General features: G+C 34.0%; 4 protein-coding genes across 4 annotated transcripts; 1 reads left to right on the plus strand and 3 right to left on the minus strand.

The window, feature by feature from the left end:
• Positions 1 to 697: 697 nt before the first annotated feature.
• On the minus strand, positions 698 to 1,452 carry LOC114421950 (cysteine proteinase inhibitor 4-like). Its single transcript, XM_028388094.1, has one exon. It carries the CDS (start codon positions 1,000 to 1,002, stop codon positions 715 to 717), a length of 288 nt encoding a protein of 95 aa, XP_028243895.1. The 5' UTR covers positions 1,003 to 1,452; the 3' UTR covers positions 698 to 714.
• A 754-nt stretch (positions 1,453 to 2,206) lies between these two features.
• On the plus strand, positions 2,207 to 8,972 carry LOC114421634 (pentatricopeptide repeat-containing protein At5g27270). Its single transcript, XM_028387675.1, has 8 exons — positions 2,207 to 2,852; positions 4,063 to 5,479; positions 5,557 to 5,868; positions 6,365 to 6,469; positions 6,551 to 6,638; positions 6,723 to 6,844; positions 7,097 to 7,161; positions 7,564 to 8,972. Exons 1-8 carry the CDS (start codon positions 2,286 to 2,288, stop codon positions 8,125 to 8,127), a joined length of 3,240 nt encoding a protein of 1,079 aa, XP_028243476.1. The 5' UTR covers positions 2,207 to 2,285; the 3' UTR covers positions 8,128 to 8,972.
• A 572-nt stretch (positions 8,973 to 9,544) lies between these two features.
• LOC114421635 (70 kDa peptidyl-prolyl isomerase-like) lies at positions 9,545 to 13,079 on the minus strand. Its single transcript, XM_028387676.1, has 11 exons — positions 12,552 to 13,079; positions 11,847 to 12,107; positions 11,677 to 11,751; positions 11,493 to 11,573; positions 11,216 to 11,410; positions 11,021 to 11,110; positions 10,756 to 10,931; positions 10,531 to 10,653; positions 10,277 to 10,423; positions 10,050 to 10,177; positions 9,545 to 9,924 (listed from the first exon to the last, which is right to left on the minus strand). Exons 1-11 carry the CDS (start codon positions 12,817 to 12,819, stop codon positions 9,756 to 9,758), a joined length of 1,713 nt encoding a protein of 570 aa, XP_028243477.1. The 5' UTR covers positions 12,820 to 13,079; the 3' UTR covers positions 9,545 to 9,755.
• A 1,241-nt stretch (positions 13,080 to 14,320) lies between these two features.
• Positions 14,321 to 16,782, minus strand: LOC114423332 (ribosomal protein S19, mitochondrial-like). The gene is made up of 2 exons (XM_028390056.1): positions 16,634 to 16,782; positions 14,321 to 15,114 (listed from the first exon to the last, which is right to left on the minus strand). The coding sequence occupies exon 2, from the start codon at positions 15,107 to 15,109 to the stop codon at positions 14,726 to 14,728; it is 384 nt and encodes a 127-aa protein (XP_028245857.1). The 5' UTR covers positions 15,110 to 15,114; positions 16,634 to 16,782; the 3' UTR covers positions 14,321 to 14,725.
• Between the last annotated feature and the right edge of the window lie 1,521 nt (positions 16,783 to 18,303).

Here is an 18,303-nt window from a genome sequence, read left to right on the forward strand (position 1 = left end):
ATTTTTATTGGGAGAAAAAGAGAGGTAATGTCTCTCTCTTCATCTTTTTTTTAAAAAAATAAAACAAAAGTGAGAAAGAGTAAGACCAAAGGATACTAAGAAAGTCATCTAGTTTAATTAACTAACTTATTATAAAACTTTTAATATTTATATTTAATTCTTACGGATAAAAAGTATAAAAAAAGATGGTGATTTAAAGATGAGAAAAACATGATGTAATTATTTATTTTTTTATATTCAAATGTGAAATATTATACTTATTAAAAAATATTTTAAAAATTAAATAATATACACATAAAATACATAATATTAAAATAATATATGTATTATAATTTGATTTTATTTTGTTCAATTTAAAAAACATACAAATCGGCAGACTGAACTAAATTAATTGATTCAAGAGAAAAATCTTTCAAACAAATGACATAAAAATCAGTTTGGTTTAATTTTTAATTTTTTTGAAGTAATTTTTTATTTTTATTATTTTATATCAATTTAAATTTAAACACCCTTCACACTACTAACTCACCACTGCTCTCTCACAGTTCCTTTATATTATATGCTATAATAAATTTTAAGTTAAATTATTTATTTGATTTTTATAGTTTTATGATTTTTATTTTTTTAGTATATATAATTTAAAAATGATTTTTTTAATCTCTATAATTTATATTTTAATTTTCTTTTAATTTTATAATTTTGATAATGATCTTTTTATCTACATTTTAATTTTCTGAATATTATGTAAGGAGCGAAGTTTAGAAGCTGCTTGGAACGAAGCCACGGCTTCACCACCACAACGGATTCGAATATTCTAGAATCTCCGCCATCGCCGCCCTGCGTGGCCGAAATCTTCATGTAGTACTTGATCTCAGACACCACTTGCGACTGCGCCTCCACCACTTCCTCGAACGTCACTTCCTCCTCTTCCTTCTGCGCCTGCCTCAGCATCCGGTTATGCTCCTCCACCGAGAACCGCCCCAGATCCTGCACCTCCGCCATCGCTCAATTGAGATTGATTTAGAACAATGGAGTTACGTATACGGTGTCGTTTATATAAAGGGGGAAAGGAAGAAGAGGCGTTTGGACATGCATGAAAAACTAAACGAGAGACAGTGGAATTGGATGGTGGGGAATGGAAAACCGCGTGCGTGTGGCGATTGGGATGGAAACGGGATTATGCCTTTTCTTTTTGAGATTTAGTTTGTTTAATCGGGTTGTGATGGTGATATGATGTAAAGAGGGTAATGCGATGCAACAGTAGGGTAGGAGTGGTGCCACGGCATGCGTAATGGGTAATAGTAGTTGGCTTCGTGTGCTTGCAAGAAACTCACACATGGCTTCGCACTGATCTCAGAATGTTTTAAACCAAGAGGAAGAAAGAACGTAGACGGAGAACCCAAAAGGAATCTTATTGGATGAGACAGGAAATGTGATAGGGGATGAGGCAGCTGATTTTGATCCCATTTAGCTCACAAATCACCTAGAGTTCCAAGTCTTATAGGTTTAATATTAAGACCTTGCTTTTTCAATTTTAATAATTTATAAAATAATTATATATTTAATAATATTTCAAAAATTATTTATTTATCGGTAGACTATGTAATTAGTGATTAGAACGTTTTTGTTTAATATTAATATATTACTTAATATAAAATATTTTTAAAAAATATCATTTAATCATTATCTAATCAATCATAGTTTAACCATCAAATCTTAAATTAATATTTTTACCCATTCCCTTATTGGTTTTTTTTTGGTACTAGTTGTTTAACTTATTGGGTAAGATAAGAAACTAATTATATTTGCATGTGACTATCATTAACAAAAAAAAAATTACATAAAAAATAATTAAATACAAAACATTCTCCTATTAGATAAATGATTTTCTACATGTAAACACAAGATGATTCTCCACAAGTGAATGCAATTTCATATCACCTGTGAATGTTATAAGTTGATTTGATTTAGTTATTGGTCTAACTCTAAAAATAGTAAAAAGATTATATAAAATTTAAATTTTATACCTTACATTCATTTTTAACGTAATGCTTTACTGCATTTATAACTTAAATAAACTATATTATGAAAAAACAGAAATAAAAATAAAAATACCACATATATTAATTTTCCCATAATTAGAATTTTGTACTGTTGTAATTTTTGATAAACATGTCTTTCCTTTTGATTAAACCAAAGTCCTATATCCAAATTCTGAAGATAAGAGTAAGTGGTTGTTGGAGCTGGCAGAGTCTAATCACACGCAGTGACTCCATTCCTCCAAAATGGAGTGTTTGAAATCCCCCTTCCTCTTCTCCACTTCACTTCTCCCTCCATCTTCTCATCAACCCTACTCCATTACGCCAAACATAAAGAACAAGAAGAATAAGAAACCTCGAGTTCCCATCTTCATTCGCTGCACCATCCAGCGCGACCCGTGGTCCCCGACTTCCGGCGACCCCACCCGACCCAAGCCTCGGAGTCGGAACCCGAAGAAGCCGCTGTCCGACGACAACGCGAGGCGCATCATAAAGGGAAAGGCGGCGTACCAGAGCATCCTGCGGCGGAACCAGGGCCCGCAGGCTCAGACCCCGAGGTGGATTAAGAGGACCCCCGAGCAGATGGTGCGGTACCTGCAGGATGACCGCAACGGCCAATTGTACGGCAGACACGTCCTCGCCGCGGTTAAGAAAGTGCGCTCTCTCTCTCAGAGAGTCGACGGCGACTACGACATGAGGATGGTGATGGCTTCGTTTGTGGGCAAGCTCAGCTTCAAGGAGATGTGCGTTGTGCTCAAGGAGCAGAAGGGGTGGAGGCAAGTCAGAGACTTCTTTGCTTGGATGAAATTGCAGGTTCACTTCCTCTCTCTCTCTCTCTCTCTCTCTCCTTACTTCAATCTTGTGTTGCGTAGAATATGGTTTGGTTTATAAAAATTGTTTGCATCGTTTCCTGTAGTTGGAATTAGATAAATAGTTAATGAGTTTGGTTTGTTTGGATAAACTTATCTGAAAGCACTTTTAGAAATAGCCAGCTGCAGTCATGAAGGAGGAGTGCATCCCAATTATGTTGGCACCCACTACCTCTACCATCCTCAGCTGGCTAAAATTATATTCATGAACCAAAGAGAAAAAAAAAAAAAAAAAACGATACGGGGGAATATACCAAAACCCATGGAAGAAGCTGATATCTGAAAGCATTTAGTATTAGAAGAAAATAGAAGGAAATTTAGAATTGAGTTTTTTTCTTAAGCTAAAATCACCGTATGCTCTTAAGTTTTTTGAGAACTTAGATGAGAGAGCTTCTATAAAAGTTAAGTGCATACATTGATTTTAGCTCACGAGATAAGTTTAATTCATTTTACATTTTTTTTTATTTTTCTTTTCCTATAAAGGCTTATGAGCTTATGGGGAAGTTTATTCAAACAGGGTGCATAAATTGATTTTAATTTATTGAAGAAGCTCAATTCATTTTACCTTCTTATTTTCTTCTCTAAAGTACTTATGGATAAGTTTATTCAAACTGGGCCTTTATGGTTAACATCACATAGACAGTGATCGGTTAATACTTAATAGTGTATGCTACCTATCATTAGTGATAGGGTGTGTGACACTATTTCAGAATGTTTGCCCTGCTTTGTTAGTTTTATGCATCATAGTTGTTGTGGTTTTGTCACTTTGTGTCTGTAACCAATTATCTATAAAAAAAAACTTCGTACCCCATTGCCCGGAGGCTCTTCGCTATGCGAAGGTATGGGGGAGGGATGTTGTACGCAGCCTTACCCTTGCATATGCAAAGAGGCTGTTTCCGGATTCGAACCCATGACCAACAAGTCACAAAGGCACAACTTTACCGCTGCACCAGGGCTCGCCCTCGTAACCAATTATCTATATACTTGGTTTTTCAATACAGTTTTGAATTTTGACTATTTTTGTGTTCCTTTTCCAATACAAATATTTGTAAACCTAGTGGGTGTATATGGCATGATTATTTCATTTTATTTTGATGTTTTGCTCCAAAGTATAGAGATTGATACTGTGTATTGATAGTTTGGTGCCTCAACAGCTGAGCTACCGTCCAAGTGTAATTGTCTACACAATAGTTTTGCGCCTATATGGGCAAGTTGGAAAGCTGAAACTGGCTGAGGAGATCTTCTTGGAGATGCTTGATGTAGGTTGTGAGCCAGATGAAGTTGCTTGTGGTACCATGCTTTGTTCGTATGCCAGATGGGGACGTCATAAGGCTATGCTGTCTTTTTATTCTGCTATAAAAGAAAGGGGAATAATTCTTTCTGTTGCTGTCTTCAACTTTATGATGTCTTCTTTGCAAAAGAAATCACTCCATAGAGAGGTTGTACATGTGTGGAAGGATATGCTAGGAAAAGGGGTGATACCTAATAATTTTACTTATACAGTGGCCATCAGCTCATTCGTCAAAGAAGGGCTGCACGAAGATGCTTTCAAGACTTTTGATGAGATGAGGAATTATGGAGTTGTTCCTGAGGAGTTAACTTATAGTCTGCTTATAAATTTAAATGCTAAAAGTGGCAACAGAGATGAAGTGCAAAGACTGTATGAGGACATGAGGTTTCGAGGAATAATTCCCAGTAATTACACTTGTGCTTCTCTTCTATCTTTGTATTACAAATATGAGGATTACCCTAGAGCCCTCTCCCTTTTTTCAGAAATGGTACGCAATAAAATTTCCACTGATGAAGTCATATATGGTTTGCTTATAAGAATTTATGGAAAGCTTGGTTTATACGAGGATGCTCACAAAACATTTGAAGAGACAAAGAACCGAGGGCAGCTCACCAGTGAGAAAACATATTTGGCAATGGCACAAGTCCATCTTACTTCAGGAAATGTAGACAAGGCCTTGGAAGTTATTGAACTCATGAAGTCTAGCAATCTATGGTTCTCTCGATTTGCTTATATTGTGCTGCTGCAGTGTTATGTGATGAAAGAAGATGTAGCATCTGCTGAAGGAACATTTCTAGCTCTCTCCAAGACAGGACCACCTGATGCTGGCTCCTGTAATGATATGCTCAGTCTGTACATGGGACTTAATTTGACGAATAAGGCCAAGGAGTTCATTGTCCAAATAAGGGAGAATGAGACAAATTTTGACAAGGAGCTTTATAGAACAGTTATGAAGGTTTATTGTAAGGAGGGAATGCTGCCAGAAGCTGAGCAGTTGACAAATCAGATGGTTAAGACTGAATATTTTAAAAATGACAAATTCTTCATGACATTTTATTGGATTCTTTGTGAACATAAGGGGGATATGGAATCTGATGATGAACTTGTGGCCATTGAGCCCATTGACAAATTTAACGCTACAGCTCTTGGGCTGATGCTCAGTTTATATCTGGCAAATGGCAACTTCAACAAGACAAAAATATTACTGAAACTGTTGTTGGGTTATGCTGCTGGGGGATCAAAAATTGTTAGTCAGCTCATCATCAACTTGTCTAAAGAAGGTATCCCTCTACTATAAAATTGATCATACCATATCTTTTGAAATTTCCATTTTCAACATAAATTTTTCTTTTTTCAGGAGAAATCAGTAAAGCAGAATTGCTTAACCATCAATTAACTAAGCTTGGCTGCAGAATGGATGAAGCCACTGTAGCTTCTCTAATTAGCCATTATGGCAAACAACAAATGCTGAAACAAGCTGAAGATATTTTTGCAGAATATATAAATTCTCCCACATCTAGTAAAGTGCTTTATAACTCTATGATCAATGCATATGCCAAATGTGGTAAACAAGAGAAAGCATATTTATTATACAAGCAAGCAACAGGGGAAGGACGTGATTTGGGTGCTGTTGGAATTAGCATCGCTGTAAATTCTTTGACCAATGGAGGTATGGCCCTGGAAAAGTAAAGTAAACTAGAGTCTGATACTCTGATCCATGTATCAACCTGACACATGCCAGACAATAATTGTTGTCTTCCACTACACAATCTATAACTTGTTTGTTTGGAACGTGCTATACATACTGTAGTGGTTTGCATAGGGTGAGTTTTGAAAAGAAAAAAAACACTGATCCCCAGTCTTGCTAAATTTAAAAGTTTTAATTGTAAATATTTAATTGATTATGTTGTGCTATTCCTACAGTATTCCAATTATTTCAAAAGTTTAAGGGGATGCTGGCCTCCTATTGCATTTAGTGAATGGGAATTATATTTATTTTCTAAGATGTCTATTTTGATAACATAGAATTGTGGAAAATCATGTAAATCTGTCAGTTTCAGAAAATGTCGAAGTGGCAGGAGCATCATCTATTCCTTGTTGCTTCTCTTTTCAGCATTTAGATATTTAGCATTTGGTAGATAATTTTATGCTTAATTCTTTTTCAGGAAAACATCAGGAGGCAGAGAATATTGTCCAAAGGAGTCTTGAAGAAAACTTGGAGCTTGACACTGTGGCTTACAATACCTTTATCAAAGCCATGCTTGAAGCAGGTTGATATCAAGCACCCTGCATGCATAGGAAAGATAAAATGAAACAGGAGGCTTTCTTATATGGTTTGTTTTGTGTTGTAGGCAAATTGCATTTTGCATCCAGCATTTTTGAGCACATGATTTCCTCCGGTGTTGCTCCATCAATTGAAACATTCAACACAATGATAAGGTTATAGTTTTGATAGGCTGTCTTTCACTCATAGAAGTTTTCTTATCTACACTTTTGGTTACTAATGTTAAACTGCCTCTGCAGTGTCTATGGACAAGACCAAAAGTTGGATAGAGCAGTTGAGATGTTCAACCAAGCTAGCTCATGCAGTGTCCCTTTGGATGAAAAAACATACATGAATTTGATTGGCTATTATGGGAAAGCTGGTACTGGGTCTTTTTTACCTTAACCTACTTGAATTCTAATAATTATGAATGCAACATTGTATCTGGCTGGATTTCATGTGCATATTTTTTTTTCATTAATATCTAATATGAATATATGATTCAATGTAAAATGGAGAGTGCAAACGTAATGAGATTAGCACTTCGACGTTATCAAATCTGTATGATGATTTTTTCTCATGATTGGTATTTCGGAAATCTGTGTGTTGCAATTTTAATTATTTTATTTTGTAGGTTTGATGCTTGAAGCATCACAGCTGTTCAGTAAAATGCAGGAAGGAGGTATAAAACCCGGAAAGGTAAAGTTAAAATTTTTAGCCAGATTTTCAAGAGTATAGTTGGCTATTATTATAGGTGTGATTGAATTACTCTTATTCAAAAACTTAAGCTGTACTAAAGGCCCAAAATTCTCCAGCACTTGTCCTTTTTTATTTCATGTTTATGATCAGTTTGCTCATTAAACTATATCTTGCTATAAGAAACTCCAATTTTAGAATCCATGTATAAATTATCCAGGTGGTATTCAGATGCAGGGAATGGCTATTTGCAGTTCATTGGTTCTGCAATATTATGTTTATGGGCTTCAAGCATTAGACTGCAAGGAATATTTTATATATTATGCTTCATTTAGTTTGTAATTGTTGAATATTGTCTATTTCAGTGCTTTAGTGCTAATTCTTTGCCTTTGCTGGGGAATGCAGGTCAGTTATAATATCATGATCAATGTATATGCTAATGCTGGAGTTCTTCATGAAACGGAGAAACTTTTCCATACCATGCAGAGGCAAGGTTATTTGCCTGATTCTTTCACGTATCTTTCCCTTGTCCAAGCATATACGAGGAGCCTGAATTATTCTAAAGCCGAGGAAACCATACATGCTATGCAAAGCAAAGGCATTCCACCATCTTGTGTCCATTTTAATATTTTACTCCACGCTTTCATAAAAGCTGGATTGATTCATGAAGCCAAGAGGGTTTATGAGGATCTATCAACTTTTGGTTTAGTTCCTGATCTTGTATGTCATCGAACAATGCTGAATGGTTACCTGAAATGTGGATATGTGGAAGAAGGAATCAACTTTTTTGAAAGTATATGTGAATCAACAAAAAGTGACAGGTTCATTATGAGTGCAGCTGTGCATTTTTACAAATCTGCTGGAAAGGGAAGGCAAGCTAAAGACATATTAAATTTAATGAACAACATGGGGATCCCATTCCTCAAGAAACTTGAAGTTGGATCAGGAGAGAGAGTGAAAACTCCATGAGATATGACCTTCTTCAGAAATACTTGGGTACTTAAAAGGCATTATGATAATGGACAAAAAAATGGTATAGAACATATAAGTCTGATCAACCCGGTAATGACAATGGTGGATATTGCATGTATGTTTACTGGCAATGATGATTGGACTCTTAGTTCAGAAGGACTTTTGCTGGTTATAAGGTGGACCTGATCCACGTTTGATGCAATGCAGCCTTTCGCCTTTTGACTGCTTTTAACTTCTTCTCCAACCTTCCTTTAAAACATGTAACTCTTGTCAGATGAACTTGAAGATATTATATACTTTAAGCACAAAGACTTCCCAAGCATTGTATATTCCTTCAGGTAAACCTTTGCTATAACTGATGAGTTGACAGTCCTCAAAGCTCAACGGTGTAAGGTAGCCACTACTCTGGCTTTCAAAATTTCAGCGGCAGAGAATTTTATGGATGAAGCTCAACAGAAGGAAGCAATTTTGAATGAACATGTTATCAGGTTGAAGAAAGAAATAAAAGATTGTGAGTCTGACTTGCCATCTCTTCAAGATGATAAGAAGAAATGCATTGCAGAAACTATAGGGTACAAAAAAATGTGAGGAAAGACAAATCTCAAATGGTGGAAGATGATAGATAAGTTCGGCAAGAATTTCAGCACAACCGCATCGTTGCTAGAAATTCCTCAACTTGTTTATTTTTTCTTCAAACAGCCAAATTTATTATGTTTCGGAGGCTACTGTATGATAAGTTTACTCAAATATTACGTAGATTAACACTTAAAATGGAAGACTTGAAACTACTATACTGTTGAGTCTTTTATTGTTGTTAATGTATGCTTCAAAAATTTCTCGCAGTTTGGTCTTCTTATTTCACACAGAACCGCTTCATCTCATATCATATGCGATGTGATCGCAAAAGCCAAAAGGTATATTACTTCTATTGTAGATTAGACGGTTGCATTCTCGTTTTGTAGCAGTACTAGAAGAAGGAGCCAATAATTTGTTTACAGACTCGGCCTTAGAGTGGCGAAAAGAGCCCATATTATGTTTTTCAAGCTGCCTCCTAAATTAACTTTGTCCTACCCACTCCACTCATCAAACAGATTCAATTTTTTATTACTTTTGAAATACCTATTATTATGTCCCGAGGAAAAATTTACCGAGGTCTGCCTCAGTTAGTTACTATGAAGATTGTGATGAGAATGATTTTGTAAACCACATTTTCCTTAAAAAGGTTGATGCTTTCAATTAGATTTACAATGATACGTATCTACGAGGATTTGTTGATTCCATTGTGATTTCTGAAAATAAAATCAGAAGATAAAGGGCTCTTCATACTCAATCCTTTGTTTAAAAGAGAAATAAACATAAACTAAACTGTAATTGAAATCTCGGTGATTCGGGGTATATACAAGGAAACATCAAATTGCCAAAACTTGCTTTACTTCATTTCTTATTAGCCATCAGTGTACATAGCTTGAATGACAAGACAACTGACAACCGACACCATATGCATTCTTCATATGAAAATCACACAAGATATGAGCAAAGCTATTTATGGGACCAAGACTTGAGACGACACAACAATTGGAATATCATACTAGTAAGCTATGCAGAGACAGAGGTAGCTCTCAAATTTAAGCTTCGCTGTCAATAGTCATTGGCACAGGCTCCTGCTTTGCTGTTGCTGTTCTTGCTTGCTCTAGTTTATTCATTTTTGCAAATATGCTGCCGTAAAATTGTGCGTCCTTCTTGTTGTATTCTCTCACTTTCTGCTTCAAAATTTTGTACTCCATCTTTACATCCCTGATAAAATCCATCCAACAGTGGTTAATAAATACAAAGAAATTCCATATATCAGTGTTGTCTCTTTGGAACTAAGTATATTAACTGTATATTCAAGTTGACCACACTTGAGAACAAAAGCATACCTGTTGTCTGGCTCAATCTCAAGGGCTTTCTTAATATCCATCTCAGCTAGATCCAAGTCCACAAGATGGAGATACCCTTGTGCCCTCCGATAGAGTGCTTTTACATTTCTACTATCAAGCTCTAAAACCTACGTGATAAAGCAAAACTCGGATGTCAGCAATTTTCACTCTATTCCCTTATTGAATTCAGCTAAGGAAAAAGAAGAAACAAACTTAGGCTGAAGCACCTTTGTGCACATCTTCTCTGCCTGTTTGTAGTCCTTTAGCTTCAACTTACAGGCTGCATTGTTGAGATTGCATGTGATTTTCAATGCCTTAGTCTTCTGTCTCTCCTCATCACTGAAGGAGGAATCATACTCAACAAACTTTATGGCCTGTCACCAAAAGAAAAAGAACAGGTATTGTTAGTTCATTCTCACCACAACATAACTGTCAGTAACCAAGTAACATAAATAAGATCTTTTGGAATTTATAGGAATACCTTTTCATATCTCTTTGAAGCTCTTTCATATTTGCCAACCTTAAATAAAGCATTCCCTTCTTCCTTTTTCTTCCCAGCTGCCTCAATCTTCTCTTGCGTATTCAGATCCCACAATTCCTTTTCCTGCATCCCATTTTCAGTAATTAATTTTACATTTCAAATTAGTTCAAAGTTTAAAAACAAAAAAATAAAAATAAGAAGATGAAAACATGATAGTTCTCTCACCTTTATAAAAGAAAGCAGCTCAACTTCATAGTACACAGTAGAATTAGGAGGAACATTAGCCAATTCCTGAGAGGATCCAGATGGACCAAAAGCATATTCAGGTTGTATGATCAGCAATGCAATTTCCCCTTTCTTCATGCTCTTCACAGCTTGGTCAAGTCCATCAGTAACTTGCTCTACATGGTTGATCAAACATAACTTAGTAACTAGTAATAGAAAAAAGAAGACTTATGATTCATGAAGTTAAAATGATTGTTAAAGGTACCTTCATCAATTTTGAACTCGAATGGCTGTTGATCATCGTAGCCCTTCTTAATGAAGACAGTTCCATCTTGCAGCTTGCCAATCAGTTTCACTGAAACAAAGGAAACAATGGAACTCTTCAACATCCCATCCAATATATACAAAATATTTAAATGAAGGAAGAGAAGGGTTTGAAAAGATTATATTAAAACTGTACCTTGAACTACAGCTCCATCATTTGGTCGTTCATATCCCTCCCCTTCCTTCAAAGTCTTCTTGAGAACCTTTCTATCGTTGGTAATGTCAGACACAGTCTTCCACGAGACCAACTCAAGATCCACTTGAAGAGAAGCATTTGGAGGTACGGCACCTTCATCTCCTGAGGCTGGCCTTCCACTCTCACCAAATGCATCTGCAAAACTTTGAATGTCAATAAACTTACACAAGCAAAACGTGTAGACATAAATGTTGCTGATAACAACAGTCTTACTCACATTGTGGCTTCACATTCAAGAGAACTTTCTCTCCCTTCTTCATGGTTTTCACAGCCTTGGCCAAAGCAGGACAGAAATACCCTGCATAAAAAAGGGGGGGAAAAAGTCATATTATTGTTACTTGCGATTAGAATCCAGTTACATGGTAAGGACAAAATTCAAATTTTGGAAGCATGAGACTGACCCTCTTCCACAGTGAATTCCACCCCATCAGATTTTGAAATGACTATCCCATCTTCAAGCCTAGCTTCATACTTAACTGCAGAGAAGAGAAAAAGAAGGAAACTTTAAACAATACTGAAAGTGTTGCTAAACAGAAGAATCTCAAAGACAATAATGGATTGAGTTTCGTACCAAACACTTCATCCAGATCCTTAGGATTATCCCATTTCTCCCCTTCAGTAATTATATTCTTCAAAATTCCTCCATCCTTGCAAATGTCCTTCACACTTGTCCATGACAGCAACTCCACATCAAACTGCAGAGTTGCATTGGGGGGAATAGTGGGAGGAGAACCTGACTCTCCATAAGCCAATTCTGGGGGTATTGTGAAAAGGGCATTCTCACCTTTCTTCATGGTTTTGATACCTTCATCCCATCCCTTGATCACTTGCCCTGCATTAGTCAAGTCACAAAACATTGAATACTATAGTTATTCATCCATTCATCATTAATCACTTAAGTTTAATTTTCATGTCCAGTATAACAATAAATTAAATAACCTTCATCCTGATTACATTTATGATTTATTATGTATGCACATATAACATTAACAATTGTTTTTTTAATCAATGAATGATTGTTTTTTATATACATACAATACCAGTAACAAAATTTCAACTTAATACTATGTAAATTACTCAAACCTCCAATCACTAAATTGATCCTAATCAATTTTTCAGCAAAGAACAATATTACTTATTTCATCCTGTTAAATCTTAGTATCTATCAGCATAAAGAATTTTATAATGTCATTCAATTAAAATCCTCTCTATAAAAAAATCAATAATTCACCTCTAAAAAAAAACAAAAGTGAATCATGAATGAATGAATGTGTACCTTGGCCTAGCCTGAACTTGAAAGGGGTGCCCCTATCACGGCTAGAATCAAATTTGGTTCCATCAAGCAAGGTTCCAGTATAATGCACTTCAACTTGGTCTCCACAGTCAGGGATGTCCCAACCTTCACCTTCCTTTAGCAACTTCTTCTTCAGCCCCATTTTCCCAATCTCCTTCTCCTCCCCAACCTTCAGAATCGGACTCTCAATCTCTTCCTCCTCTGGCATTTCCATGTTGCCAGCACTTGGGAACTCGAAATCCTCATCCATGGCTTCCCAACAAGACAACAAATGTGTATGAAAAAAGTAAGTGCTAAGAACTCAGAAAGAAATCACACGATCACAGGAGAATATGGTTTTACGTTTCTGACACGATCACCGGAAATGGTTTTAGGTTATTATGTATATACATAGGTAGGAGTGAAAGAGGAGAGTGTGTCTAGAGAGTTCTATAATCCAAAGTTGTCAAGATGGTTCCAGATTTATCATGTTCGTTCCATTTATTTTTTTACTATTTATTGTGGTTTATGAATATGATGGTGATGGTGATGATGATGAAGTTCCAACATTTAGAAACAAGATTTTTCAAATCTAACGATCCGACAATGAAGCGATTGTTCGTTATTTTACGGATGGGAATCTAACTGAACGTTGAACAGTTCTTTCCTTTTTTTATTAATCCTAAATATGTCTCAGGCTGTCTAGCTCGATTGATCCAGAGTATGTGTGACTTATTCTTAATAAATCCTCACAATGTTTTCGACTCCAACCGGTAAAAAAAAATAAAAATCATACATATGTAATTGTGTTAAAGATTAGATAAATTATTTTCAAACTAACATTATTATCACTTGAAGAGAATATATGTAGTGTAGAACGAATGAAAAAAAAATCTATTTTTTTCCCTTAACACGCTTTTTTTATTTGTTTTTTGCCCGCAACTTTTTTCCCAATGATGGTACCAAAAAAATAATTTTAAAACTATTGCAATTTCTGTTATTAATAATTTGCTTTTAGTTAATTTTATTTGTAATCTTAATTACGGATGTGTTATTATATGCCTACATATGCGTTTTGCAGCAACATATCTGGACTTTCTTTTTTACCGGTAGAAAAATTTCACATGTTTTTAATTAAACTAAGATATAACTTTAATCTTCTTATTTTGTTAATTCACTATTTTTTATCTAATTTAAAATTGAGACGTTTAGTTTTCAGGTTTCGAAAATCTCTAATTTTAGTTCGATCTTGAATTTTGTCTTCATTTAATATTATTATTATAAGAGACCAAAACACAAATAATATATGTATTTAAACCTTTATTTTATGATCAAAATATATGTTTGCAAACCTGGGCACATAATGGAACACAATCCTGATAAAAAAAAAAAAAAAAAAGAAGCAAAGATTATTGATATTTCTGTCAGAGTCAAAACGAATTTTATATAAACTGAAAATGCATCATTCAACAAATTCATAAAAACAAATAATTGTATAAAGTACATAATAAAGCAATGATAGTTGAACATCTACAATTTTTAAAAACTAATACTTATTATTCCTCTACTTCCTATTCCATCATATCACTTATAATACCTATATTTTTCTCCCTTTTATCACTTTTTAATATTCATATCTATCAGAAGAGGAGGAGAGGAGGAGAGTGTAATTTGCTCTAAATTTTATCAGGTCCTCACAAGTGATAGGCATAAATTGATCAATCAATGATCTATCATCCACAAGTTTAATTATAACATGAAATGAAAGTTCAGATAGTCAAAGAATCAATTCAACTGCAATCACGGTCAAATTTCATCAAAATCCTTGTAGCCAATATTCTCGCAGGGAAAACTATTAGGTCTTCAAATACAATCTAAAGAACCGAAGAAACATATATAAAAAAAAAAAACTTCGTACCCCATTTCAGGTTTCAACTATTAGGTCTTCACTATGCGAAGGTATGGGGGAGGGATGTTGTACGCAGCCTTACCCTTGCATATGCAAAGAGGCTGTTTCCGGATTCAAACCCATGACCAACAAGTCACCAAGGCACAACTTTACCGCTGCACCAGGGTTCGCCCTCCGAAGAAACATATATATTGATGTAAATAATTGCAGAAATAAAATACCCGCAAAATTATTTTTGTCCAAAAATACAGAAAAAAAAAAGAAGAAATCACTTCTTTTTCTTAAGTTGTTTAACATTTTTGGAATTGGCTTGTTCTCTGGTCTTGCGTTTGCTGGTGAGAGCAAACTCTCCAAACTTATGACCCACTTTTCCCTCAGTGATCCTACAACGAATAGTGGTTTTCCCATTGTAAATCTTGACAGTGCTATCAACAAATTCTGGCAAGATAGTCGATCTCCGTGACCAAATGGTCTTGTTCAACAAAAGATTTGGATTCTTCTTCATCTTATACAAGAATGCATCAATGAACGCCGGTTTGCGTGACACCAGAGGAGGAGGTGGGGGTGGCTTCTTAGCAACAGTGTTTGCTGTATCGCCTACAATTCCAAGAAACTGCTTGGTTAGAGCCCTAAGCATCATTGTAGGCCTCATTCTTCCTGGTCAAACAAAAAAAATGCAAACCATAATATTAAACTACAGAATCAAACCATTGTGAGGTCATTTACAGATATACTAAAGGAAATGGAATGCAATTTTTGCTTCAATTTTGTTTTATCCATTCAAACATAATGGCCATTCGTAGAGGCTTGGGGTTATTCTTTTTTGTGCTAAAATCTATTTTTCCTTTCCATATAAGAATTAAGTAAATAGTCAAATTAGTCCTTCAATGATAAAGTTTAGGTCATATTAGTTCCTGAATGATAGAAATTATGATTGAAGGTTCTTGAATGGGTATTTCTTAGGTCAAATCAGTCCTCATATCACAAATCTCAGAATTAATTTGACTGACAGAACACATATTGAGAGATTAATTCAAAATAAAAGCAAAATAAGCTATAAATACATATTTGGGGACCATGAATATAAATTTCATCATTATATATTACTGATGTATCTTTTAGGCACTAATTTGATTATTTACTCTTTCAAAATAAATAAAAATGTTTCAAAATAAAAGCAATATTAGGTTACTTGTTTATTTCAACAGAAAACAAACTGAGTAACAAATTGACTTTTACTTTTTGGGGTACAGAAAGGAGGCTCCAGAGACCTGACAATACTCTTGTAGTGTTGCAGGGCACCATTTAAAGTAAGTTAAACTAAGAAAACTAAACGAAATGTGGAGAATGGAAAGTAACTAAGAGAGGTAAACTGTATGATGTAAATCAAACAAAAATAAAAAATATGTTGTTACAGAGGGATTGTACAAATTTAATCTGTGAAACAACTTAATGGCATACAAGAAAAAAATACTTCATTCACATGAAAACAAAACACTAACATTCCAATCTCCACGCCTTGAAAGAGCCTAACCCAATTTGACAAACTGAAGTTTGAAAGCCTACCCTAAAACCATATCAATTTGACATGACAGTCTTAATGAAGAAAACTGACAGAACAAGCCTCGTTTCAGCCCCGAGAAAAGCTCCGCAACTTACCAACTAAAATCCCTCACCAATACATTGAAGATGGAAGCAATATACAACGGGGAGTTATACACATTTCACATAGGTACACTCCCTAACAAGTAACAACCCATCATAAGGACAAACAAATTAGAGATATAAAGCTCCAAATCTCAGACCCTCGAATGCACATGCTAAACGCAAAAACAACAGTGATGGCCACAAGCCCACAACAACTAGTAGAAAATTTTCTTAATCTCAACACCCAAGCACTTGGTTTTTATGGTATTAATATTAGTAATACACACAAAACCATGAACACAATGAGGGACCAAATTAGGTCACCGAAGCATATAGTCCACAACACAGCGAAAGCCACTTCATCAATTTCTACGAATTTCCTTAAAAAAATTCAAAACTACATTATCAGGGGTTTGACTCGTAACACTTTGTGACTATAAATGGCATCTACAATAACGATAAATGAATAGTTACAGTGTATATAGCATATCGCAGATCACGAAATAGAAGAAATCGAAAGAATAAGGACCTGATCAGAAAATGGAGAACTGGCAATGTGCGGTTGCCGGCGGGAAGAACCAACGGCGTTTAGGGTTTGGGCTATGAAGGGAATGGAAAGGAAAGGCAGAGTGAAGCAAACTGATGAATCGAACGCAAGCTTCACTCATCATTCTGCTACCAGAATTTAGTTTAAACAAATTAAGATAAACAATAATAATAATAATAATAATAATAATAATAATAATAATTTATATATTAAATTAAAGAAAAAAATAACTGATGTGTTAAAATTGAGAGGAAAAAAAGAATCTAAACTATGATCCATTACTTCAAATCTTCAATATGGGTTTTAAACAAAAATATTTTTATTTATTAAAATAGTTTAGTATATATTTATGATAAAAATATTAAGTTTAATTGTCATGTATTTATCAATGTAAACTTCAGTTCTGTTAGAAATTGTTCCCAGTATGACTACAAGATGGTTATTATGAAAATAAAAAAAATATTATATATGAAAATTTAAAATCCATAGTAAAGAAATGTTTTTAAACTATAAGTTATATTTTTTAATTTATAATAAATAATTCACATTGTGAACCTTATTTTTTCTAATATCAATAATTGTTTTAAAAAAATGTTGAAATTCAATTTAAAAATTAAGATGAAAAATATAAGAAATTAAGAAAACCAAGTGAACAATTACAAATGAAGATAAATCATAATAATTTGAGATGATGGAAAAATAAATTTTTGGGGATAATAGTTAAATCAAATTAAAAAATATATATTTAAAAGTAATAAAAAAATAAAATGTAAACTAAAAGCTTAATATAACAAATTAGGACAAGGCATGTAACTCAATGTGAATGATAATAATTCTTAAAATTGCTTCCATGTAAGAAAAACTACTAAAAACATTATAATTGCTAGTGAAAATATTCGTCTAAATTATACATGGGTACTCATTTAATTATCCATCTATTTTTTAAAAAATATTTTATCATTTAATTAACAAATAAATATTTTTAACACTTCTCTAGATAAACAAACCATTAATTATTAAAAATTTCCTTTTCTTTTTAATTTTTTTATTTATTTTTGAAGTACATAATATGTTGTACTTATTTTTTTTATTACTTTTGTTTGAAAAAAATGAAAGTTATGCATACATCTTGTCTGAGTTTTTTTTTTTTTACAGCTACATATTGTATGAGTTAAAATACTAATATCATGATATAGTTCTTTGAGTAATTAAAAACAAATTACAAAAAAGACAGCTGAAAAATTGAACACACTAAAAAAATATGAATATTTTTATAGGATTACAAATATGTTGTACTTATTTAGTGTATTATTAGTCATCCTTAGTGTTGATCCTGTCTTTCAATTGTCACCCTTATTGTTTATGTGTGATTGTTATTGCAAACTTACTAAACTATTACTTTTTTGGTTCTAATATTCTCTCATACTTTAAACGCTCTAAATCACTTGTGTCCACCGATTATTTTTTTTTTTCACAACCTTTACTCTACTTTTTCTCATTAGTTGGAACATCTTTGAGATTTTTGAACTCAAGAATCCTTGTTCATCAAATTTATTATTATTTTTGTTATTATTATTCTTGTTCAAGAATTTTCTATGCTTGTGGTTGAGTTATAGGAAAAAAATTCTCAAGAATCCTTATTTTAAAAAAAA

Source organism: Glycine soja, chromosome 8, assembly GCF_004193775.1.
Source record: "Glycine soja cultivar W05 chromosome 8, ASM419377v2, whole genome shotgun sequence".
NCBI lineage: Eukaryota > Viridiplantae > Streptophyta > Magnoliopsida > Fabales > Fabaceae > Glycine > Glycine soja.

Bases quoted from the DNA above. Each gene is read 5' to 3' on its own strand.
- LOC114421950 (XM_028388094.1), bottom strand. From the start codon at position 1,002: ATGGCGGAGGTGCAGGATCTGGGGCGGTTCTCGGTGGAGGAGCATAAC.
- LOC114421634 (XM_028387675.1), top strand. From the start codon at position 2,286: ATGGAGTGTTTGAAATCCCCCTTCCTCTTCTCCACTTCACTTCTCCCT. The intron at 2,853-4,062 runs GTTCACTTCCTC...GTGCCTCAACAG, and splicing joins TTGCTTGGATGAAATTGCAG to CTGAGCTACCGTCCAAGTGT. The intron at 7,162-7,563 runs GTAAAGTTAAAA...TGGGGAATGCAG, and splicing joins GAGGTATAAAACCCGGAAAG to GTCAGTTATAATATCATGAT.
- LOC114421635 (XM_028387676.1), bottom strand. From the start codon at position 12,819: ATGGATGAGGATTTCGAGTTCCCAAGTGCTGGCAACATGGAAATGCCA. The intron at 12,108-12,551 runs GTACACATTCAT...TGACTAATGCAG, and splicing joins CAAGTTCAGGCTAGGCCAAG to GGCAAGTGATCAAGGGATGG. The intron at 11,111-11,215 runs GTACAGTTTTAA...CCTTTGTTTCAG, and splicing joins TGATGGAGCTGTAGTTCAAG to TGAAACTGATTGGCAAGCTG.
- LOC114423332 (XM_028390056.1), bottom strand. From the start codon at position 15,109: ATGAGGCCTACAATGATGCTTAGGGCTCTAACCAAGCAGTTTCTTGGA.